We start from the raw sequence: 9,956 nt of genomic DNA on the forward strand, positions 1-9,956 counted from the left end.
GTGGTGCGTGGTCGCATAGGTGCCCTGTAGAGTAGACTAGATAGGTATGTCCGTAAAGATTTTAGACAGCAATTGCACCGTGAGGGGGATTGGTCTGGGCGTTTGCTCGCCTGGTTGCTCCGACGTAAACGCCCCACTCCCATGATCCTATCTCTTCGGGGTCCCCCCGGTGGTAGGATTTTAGGTCAAACATGCATGAATGCCCATTTACTGGAGCACCTTGAGGCCATATATTCTTCTCCGCGGTGTGACGTGAGCTCCCATATACAAGAATACCTAGATGGCCTCCGGATTCCCAGGCTCACAGACGCTCAGACGACGGAATTGGAGGCTGAGCTGTCCCTGGAGGACCTTCAGAGGGCCTTGTGTGACATGGCCTCTGGGAGGGCGCCGGGGCCCGACGGCCTCCCAGTTGAGTTTTACCGCACATACTCCGGAACTCTGCTTCCTAAACTACTGGAAATGCTCCAAGAGGCACGCGAGGAGGGGCCTGTTGCCGCAGCAGATGAGAGAGGCATTGATCGTTATGCTACCTAAGGCCGGGAGGGATCCCGGTGACCCCAGCTCCTATAGACCGCTTTCCATGTTAAATGTGAAACTCCTTGCTAAGGTCCTCGCATTGCGATTAGGCAGGGTGGTGACCTCGTGGGGATGGATCAGTGTGGGTTCACCCCTGGAAGAGGGACCCACATACACCTGTGGAGACTATCACATGTTATGCACGAGACACATGGACTCCCTTGGACATAGAAAAGGCGTTTGACACCCTGTGAAGGTGTTGCGTAAAGCGCCATATGCGCGCTTGCTTCAGCTGTGGTGGCTGCACCCCTTCCCCAGTGCTGCAGCAGCACTAGACGTCGGGAAGTGGCAAGACGGCGGTTGTGATACTGCTGGTGATCTCTACCAAAATAATGTGTTTATTACAAGGCAAGAAGCGAAGTACCTTTTTGGAATTGACCAGGGTCAGTTTCTGCAATAGGCAAGCCACTCGCAGATGGCACGTGAGGTTTGGACCTCTTGTCCTACTGAACCGATTGAATCCTGCCTTGCAGCAACCCTCGTTGACCCTGGTTGTGTCCGCGGTCACATTTCCTGGCTCTACAGGGCTCTAAAACAAGACAGACAGATAAGCCTAACTGGGCTAGAGATAGTTGGGGTGCTGATCTGGATGGTCTGCTTATGGATGGTGAATGGTCTAGAACTTGTTCCTTAGTACGGGCTGGGGATCGGCTTTTCCCTGAGCTAGGCACACGGAACAGGGTCCAAGCAACACTAACCCAAATAGTGTGGTCACTCCGACATCACTGCCTTTCTTTGTGCTCTTCCAACGGTCTCAGAGTGGTTTTCTTCTCATCCTCTTTCCAGGTCCAGTGAGTACGGAAGTTTCTAGTGTTGGGGTGCTCATTAGATCCCAGTAAAGTGCCCTGAGGGGACAACGCGATCACTAGCCAATGGGCTAATTGTGTCCCTCCTCTTCTCTCTCCTTGGTCATGTGTGGCATCAGGCTATCCCAGGGTGCAACATTCTTACCACAACCAACATGGCAGAATCTTTCCTTGACTTTCCCTTGGTAGTTGCCCCCCAGACGTGCGTGTACCATGGGGCTACACGCCACTTGAAAACTGGTTTGTGAACTGGTTTTTCCTTCTCTGTCCCTGGCTGTACTCTGCGGTCTGTGTGCTAGTCCCTTTGTAAGGCCACTGGACTAGCTTGGGTACAGAGTGGCAACTTTGTAAAAGTTGCTTACCTTTAAAAGTGACATTAATTTTGACTTGGCCATCAAGTTGTATTTAATGCCATGATTAATTTGACCCACTTTGGTAGTCCAAGTCAAACGTTTTCCGGGTTGGGATGCCACCCACTAACTCTGTATTAGCCAATGGGGCTTCCAACTTTGACCACAGCAAAACGACAATTTGGAAGTGTTGCTGCTAAGACATATTGTAAAACACACTTGTTGCTTAACAAAATACACCTCCTTGCCATATGGCTCCAAAAGCCTTCCTTAGGGGAGACTTATATAGAATCTTAAGGGATAGGGTGGCTTGCCATAGGTTTAAATTACAAAGTTGAACTGACAGTATCTTGTCACACAAAAGGTGGCACAAACAGTGCATCCCTGAGTGGGCACCCTGTGTTATATGCCTTGGGTACCATATTCTGGGGACTTGTAAGGAAAAAAGGCCTTGCCAATTGGGTGTATCAAGTTCTACATGCAATTTGTATAGGGTTAAAACACTGGCACTGAGGTCTGGTTGGCAGGCCTTTGTGCACTCTCAGAGTTGAAAACCAGCAGCTAAAAGTCCAAATGAGGGCAAAAGGTGGGTGGAAACCTGCAAATAAAGTGTGTTTCCTTACAGTGGCCAACAAGGGGATCATTTACCTAAACAAAGAAATACTGTAAATAAATAATTATGCGTTTAGAAAACAACCAACTGAATAAAATTTACACAAACTCATCAGATGTCTGATATGACAGATTCATTCTCATTATGTTACTGGCGCCCATGCTTCTCCATTTAGTGTTTTTTTTTTTTGCATAAATCTCTAATATCAGATATCTAGTTATTTTTTGTGAATTTCATTTAGTGAGTTATAGGTTTCTAACTATATATTTATTTACAGTATTTTTGTTTTTGTAAATGATCCCCTTGGAGGCAATTTACTTTCTTTCTTTTTTTAGTATAGGTTTTTACTGGCATTTATACATCAAGGCAACATGATAATGCAAATCACCATGGTGACAATAAGTATACAGAAGATATAGATTCAGCAACAAGTTTGATCCCACCTCACCCTGCACCCAACAGCTTGAATTCTGACTTCCCCACGGGACCAGATGACGTTAAGCATGTTGACATTCAAATATCACACCTTCCAAATCTTCCATTTTTTTCTATAGGCAGAGCTTTTTTTGTTGCCAATAACTTGCCGTTTGACAAATCTTTACAAAATCTTCAGACCTTATTCTTTGGTTGGTTCAGCTGCTGTGTTGAGAGTTTTGGGTGATCCATAAAGTCGGGGCTGAGAAAATGGGAGGTCCCAACACACTTTCCCCCATTTTACGTCAGTGGGATTTTTGAACATGACTATAGCCCAAACTGTTGAACAAAATTACACCAAATTTGGCAGAAAGCTAGTTGCTGGTCCAGAAAGCACGCTTTTTGTGATTTGGTGTAAATCCCTCCAGTAGTTTTGGAGACAGAGTTGAAATAATATAGATATATAGGAATGCAGATCCTCTACGAATCCAACTGTTCCTTTGCTGATATCTGATTGGCTGCCAACACTTCAACAGGAAGTGTTGGCAACCATCTTGGAACTCTGCTTCACCTGAGTTCAAGGAAAACCAAAGTTTCAAAAAAAGAAAAGGGGCCAGGGTTGGGACACCCTGACCCCTTAGCTCTGGTGCTAGGGTCCGAAAGGGACCCGCCAAGTTAAACAAAGCAATTAAAAAAAATAAAAAAAAGTCAGAATCTGTGGATTTTTCCAATGTTTTCAAAAAACAAAATGGTGGTTCCCCACTCTTTTCTTTTAATTAGCCCCTAGGTGGGACAGGTTTCAGGGCATTAATAAGGGAGGGGTGTGCACGGGGCACCCTCCTAGGAGGGCTTCTATTAGCCCCGGGGACTGGCACCTCCCCCGGACATTCAGAATGAAAAATGCACCCCCATGCCCCTGGCGACCGCCACCTCCCCAGGGCAAAAGAATGCTTTCATATGGGGGAGGCCATATGGCCTCCCCGCAGGCCCAGAGACTGCCACCTCCCCGGGCCTTTAAAGGAAAATTAATGCAGGAGGGGCCGAGTGGCCCCCACGGAGCCCCGGGGACCGCCACCTCCCTGGAGATTTAACCATAATTAAGGGGGGGACACATAGACCCCCTGCAGCTCTGAGGACCTCATAGGTGGGTCATTTCTCATATTTCTTGATAAATTCTTCTAGGGCATCTTCCCTTGTTTTTAATCTAGCTCGTTTAGCAGTTCTCGTGGCTCAAATTTGTTGGATTTCTATCTCTACTGCTTCCCAGCAAATAAAGTCTGAGTTCCATGCTGTATTTAAGGGGGCTCTAGGTGCTTTCCAGCTCTTCTCTTTCCTGCCTTTGAGTAGCACTAATGCTAAAGCTGTAATTCCACTTTCATTTCTCCCTTTTCCCCGTGTGGAAAACCCCTTAACAGGCACCCTTCAGGTGATAGTCACTATTGCCTCTACAGCTGGTTTGATCTATGTGATATCTCTGCTCAGTACAATCCTATTAGAGCGCAATCCCACACTGTGTTATAGTGGTTGGGTGTAGGCATTGCAGTGAGTTTGCTGTACATTGTGATGTCAAAAGGTAAAGTGTCTTTAAGATTAAATCCATCTTTTATTTCTAATGTGGTAACAGAATTTCACCTTAAACAATCTATACACTTGCCTTTTATCTCCCAGGGTGGAGAGAAGTCTGAATAGACAAGATCCAAAGAGGAGTTTCAGTGATATTTCCATACCTGAGAAATACTGGATAAACATGTCATTCTCAAGTGCTTCCAAATCTGTGGCTCTCAAAACAGTCTCAAAGTAGCTATTATCATGCATTTGAGAGTGCTAGGAGGCAGTCAAAATGACTTGTGGTGGAATAATGGCATTTGCCACAAGAGCTGGAGACCGTTGCTTCATTCTTACAAGGGCATTTCTGGAGCAAATTGCATGTAACCACTCTGTCTTAACTTAACACGCTTTCTTGGACCCAAATGCTAAAGACAAAATTTGGTTCAAAGAGCTGGTGTGCGCATGTTTTGAGAAGTTTCTCTTTTTGGTGATCAAAGGTCACTCTGTCGAAATTGTTACATTTGCTGCAGAATGTTTCAAAGGTAAAGAATCTGCTGAGGTATTCGTAACCTGTGTTGGAAAAAGCTGAATACCATTCTTGACATTGCTTGTTATGTCTAACGAGCTGTGTCTGGAGATGTTCGATCAGCCACCCACGTTGCATCACAGTGCTCTGATCTTCTTATGCCTGCAGGTCTAGGACCTTATTGGCAATTGAAAGGGTCAAGCAGGGTGACAACCGTATGTACTGAGTTGACATCACATCTAATTGTCATGCTGTGTGAGTGTGGCACCCTTTGACATAAGTGGCACCCTCTGAAGCCATGGTACTATGTAACAGGTTTCTGGAGTACCAGCCTATGTCTGAGGTAATTTATAGGTACTGAAGTTCAAAACATGTTCTCAACTCATCCTGTTGGGACGTCTTTGAAGATGACAATTTTTATAAATACAAGCCATTGGTTCTTGACATTTTCAAAAATGAAAACTTTCCCTAACAATTTGTTGACATTTCTTGATAAAATGAATGATTTTTATGTTGTGCCTACTTTTAGAAATTGGACAAATAAAAATCACAGATTATGGATGTTATTAAAATCCCCATTTGAGCGCTCATTACAAGTTTCCTGGCGCATGTTCCCTGGGGGTGCTGGCTACTGCTCTGAGCAACTACGAGTTGTCCAATGTTTCCAGACCCAAAAATAGCAGGTCTGGCAGCGCAAGACCAGGTTTTACCTGTTGTGGATCTGCTCCTGATAAAACTGCAGCTAATCAGTGTAGAGACTGCAGGAAGGAGCACAACCCTTTCCAGAACCTCACCAGGACCTGCACCACCCCAGCTCCACAAGGTGGTGAAAGAAAATGTCCAATTGAGGCAGGTCACAAAACTGTATACTACAGAAGGCCTCCCTGCCCTGCTCCCCCAGCTCACACAACCCCGCCTTGCTGCCATTTACTAACGCCTCAGAGCAGGTGGTAAATTACAGCAAAGGAGGATCCGTCTTTTAGCTCTAAAGGGACTGATTTCAAGCAGAAAAGGACCTGGTATTTCCAGATCCAAATGTTATTCTCCATTCAGGGTGTGAATACTTGTAATGCCGCATATTCAGTGAGAATATACCGGCAATAATTAGAGATTCCTACCCCCTGGTATTCCCGTCACCAAATATTAGGCAACTTGTAATAAAGCCCTTGGTTGAGTTTGGAAAAAAAAAGTCAATTTCGCACAGTATATGTTACAAATGCTGTTATGAAAGTTTTAAATCTGGCAGCAGATGCAGCTAATCTGTCAAGGTAGGCGAGAGTCCTGTACTGCGACTTCCTGCAGACGAAGTGTGCTAGAATTGTGAGCTATGGTAGGCTTTTTTTAGTTAAATCTGCTTATTGCTGTTTTCTACACCTCGAATTACCAATTACAGGCATAGCAACAACATTGTGTGCAATATGACTAGCAGATAACATACATGTCTTGTACATAACCCGTGAACTGTATTGTTGAGAGTGCAGGTTATTTGAGCTTAATACATATCAATAGTGAATTCAGTTAGAAGAGCTAAACAATAGATTTCCAGGCTGTCGTGAATAAAAATGTAGGTGAAGTGAGTGCACGTTTAGTATTTTAGACAATATTGCGCAATTACAGATATCAACTTTTAAATGGACCACTTATGAAGCAACTAGAAAGGTAAACAGAGAATAACAGTGACATTAACTAGTCCACTAGGCCCAATATTATCACTCCTCCCGCCACAATCAGCGTTGAGCACTTGGTTGTTCAGGGGTTTGCACAAGACTATCCTCATCAAAGCTGCCCCATGGTGCTTAAGTCACAGTTGAATTGGGAGTGTACAGATCTGCTGTGCGCACTGTCTGAGGAGGTATATCCGAGAGCTGTGTTACATGCAGTATGTCGCCCATTTCACCATTGTTTGGTGTGTGGGAAGAACCAGGCACAGCAGTGTGTAGGTCAACCGTAATCGCATCCCACTTGCTGGCAATTGGGTTTTTACAGAGTCCTAATGTATCTTCCCTGTGTGGAGCCACGCTTTGTGCCTGTGCGCAGTTAGTGAACAATTTCATCAAAGACTTGGCGTGTGGTGCCTCAGTCGATGTCCACCTGCCTGTGATTAGCCTCTAGCTAATAGTAATTCCAAGACTATCAATACATTTGGACGTAGCCTTGTGCTTTTTACTTCTACTGTGGAATCCCATACAATGTGTCAACCGGCTCAGTACTCCAAACCAGTAATTCTGTAAATGGGAACATTTCCAAAGCATATGTTTAGTATCACCATTTACCTGTCCGCAGCGGGTCAGGCCGCATCAGTGCGGTGAAAATATCTGTTTATATTGGCATGAGTGAGGTAGGCCCTATGGACAATGTAAAATTCAATCAAGCGGAAGCGGGCGCTGCGGTGTTGTGAGGAGGACCTTCCGTGAGCTAAGATAGCCTTTAGGGTAAGTAGTGTTCAGCACATTAATCTCATTAGTCAAAGTTCGAGTCATTTCACATGAGGTTAATTTGCTGCTAAACAAACACTGTTGTATGGGCCATTTTAACACTATTTATTTCTGTTTTATGATGCCTGGGGGTTCCTGGCCTCATGACGGGAAAGATTCTTGCATGTGAATCTATGAAAGATACCAATCATGGATAACTGATTCATTTGAATGTGTCTAATAAAAAGAGGTTGGCTTCTGATGGGGATTTTTTTTTCATCTGCCCTAAGGATCCACTGAATCTGTGCACTGCTAGCACTTTTGCTTGTAACTAGATTTTGAAATGTGTCTGTTTTCTCCATACAATCAACATTTTGTTGTAGTTGGTATGCACTAACACGCATTGTTTGAACCTGCAGGTCGTCGTTGAATGGGACAAAATCAAGGCCAAAATTGAAATGGAACTTGCTAAAGAGAGGGACCACATTTCAGGATCTGCAGCGCCTTCAGTCAGAAGTAGCATTTCTTCAGTCCGCTAAAGCTATCATTGAGATTTTGTATGTTTGTATGCATATGTAAATACATATATTTATATGTTGTTGTTTCTGTTCAGAACTTAATTTTTATACCTTTGCTTTATGATTATATGTATTAGTAAATACGCTGTAAAGTGACTACTCTTACATTGCCAATAGTTGTACAATCAGCATTTTGTTTTCTAAAACTAAAATCGGCAGTGGTGTGCGTGTTTATGTATGTATCTGTGTGAGTGTGCATATCAGTCCACCGACCGAATTGATGCACTCAGTCAGGAGGGTGCATGTAATCCCATTGTTTGTTCACAAAACAACAGTGACACATTTCAGCCCAAGGTCCGAAACGCGTCATGTTTAATAAATGATGCGCTTACATGCACCTCCTTGATTGCGCGCTACAATTCGGGTTGTGGGTTGAGATTTGGCTGGTTTGCTCCTCCTGCCTTTAGCGCTCCTCCCCCTGGCGGTCCTGGTAATCGAGCAACTCCTTGCAAGATAAATATATACATATATATATATATATATATATATATATATATATATATATATATATATATATATATACAGTATACACACATACATACACACACACACCAGTGGCGGCCGGCCGGCATCTTTGGGAGGGGGTGGGCGGGGCACACACACACAAACACACACACACACTTTCAGACACGCACGCACGCTCATCCATTAACAACACTCATTCCATTCAAACATGCACACACGCACCAAACATTAATTTTACAAGATCACACACATTCATTCTTTCACACACACACACACACACATCCATTAACAACACTCATAACACTCAAACATGCACGCGCACACCAAACATTCAATGTAAAACATAACACACACACACACATACATACATACATACACACACACACTTACCTTTAGCCTCCAGGTCCCAGGAGGGTTGGGACTGCTGCCTTCCCACATTGGCTGACCAATGAGGGAAGGCAGCCGTCCCAGCCTCGTCACAGAGTGGGATGGGGTCAGTGAGACTGCTGACCCCACCCCACTCTGTGGCGAAGTGTCACTGATTGACACTCGCCCTGGGCACTTCAGGGCTTAAACCTGAAGCGCCCAGGGAGAGTGTCAATTGGTGACGCTTTTCTCGTCACCCAGAGGAGGGCCTCGAGGCACCTTTGCTGGGCCGAGGAGGTCACGCCCATAGGAGCTGTGATCTCAGCCCAGCAAAGTTCAGCTCAGGCTGCCAGGAGTCTGCGCAAATCGCACATGTCTGCTCCTGGCTGCCTGACCTGAACATGAAGAGTGTCTGTCAGGCTGATCTTTGTTCATCCTGACAGACACTCTTCATGGGGTGGGGGGGCGTGGCCCCTCCGCCCTAAAGGACGGGCCGCCACTGATATATACCTCACACACGTTTATTATCACACATGTTTTTGTCCTTTTGTTAATACTTGATTAAACAACGGGAATTTCCTACCGAAGCATATTCAACATTCTACCTTAAACCATTCCTCCCTTCTGCTGTAAGAAAACCTGCTGAATTTTATGTAAGCAAGTTAAGTATATTTATAAATGCGAACTCTCATAAAAAAAATCCTATTTTTAATACTGTTGGAGTCTTTTGCATTCCGGTGTACATGTACATAAAGTGTGACATTAAACAATGAAATTATTTTGTTATCCTACAAGTTCTTATGTTATTTAAAATATGTGCCTCTCTCTATAACTAATGGATGCCCTCCTGTGTATAGCTTTAGTCTGTTTTTCTTCAACAGCACGCACTTTATAAACATCAATCGAGCATGCAGTGTAATTTTCACGCTTCGCCATCCTTTTAGGTTTCAGACAAGACAGTCAATAACCTATTGGTAAATTAACACATTGAAGTGACAGCTTCCTACAGGCACCAGGAAACGATACAATACTACGGGAATCATACAAGGTCTTTAAATACTGGCTCAGCCAGAAACCACATTTCCAAGCCGTCTAATCCCTAACTGGAAAAACTTGAATTAGAGCCTAATAAACTGTGCCGCAGAAAGCAGACTAAACTGGCATTTTCCAAGATGTATTGCTATAGCCTGGTACAAGCAATCGCTTTGAGGAGATGTTTTCTTTTAAAAATGTTTTATTTTGTGGAAAAAATATATGGTGGGGTCTGCACTGCAAATGGGAAAGATTATCCCCATTT

General features: G+C 44.2%; 1 protein-coding gene across 3 annotated transcripts in view; it reads left to right on the forward strand.

The window, feature by feature from the left end:
* The window catches only part of IFT80 (intraflagellar transport 80), a 543,739-nt gene extending 535,393 nt beyond the window's left edge, over nt 1-8,346 (forward strand). For all 3 annotated transcript variants that reach the window (XM_069213254.1, XM_069213255.1, XM_069213256.1), the window contains exon 20: nt 7,670-8,346. In XM_069213254.1, the coding sequence (XP_069069355.1) occupies nt 7,670-7,789 (120 nt within the window). In that variant the 3' untranslated portion in view covers nt 7,790-8,346. The remainder of the gene's footprint in view (nt 1-7,669) is intronic.
* The last annotated feature ends 1,610 nt before the right edge of the window (nt 8,347-9,956 follow it).

This window comes from Pleurodeles waltl, chromosome 11 (assembly GCF_031143425.1).
Source record: "Pleurodeles waltl isolate 20211129_DDA chromosome 11, aPleWal1.hap1.20221129, whole genome shotgun sequence".
NCBI classification, from domain to species: Eukaryota; Metazoa; Chordata; class Amphibia; order Caudata; family Salamandridae; genus Pleurodeles; species Pleurodeles waltl.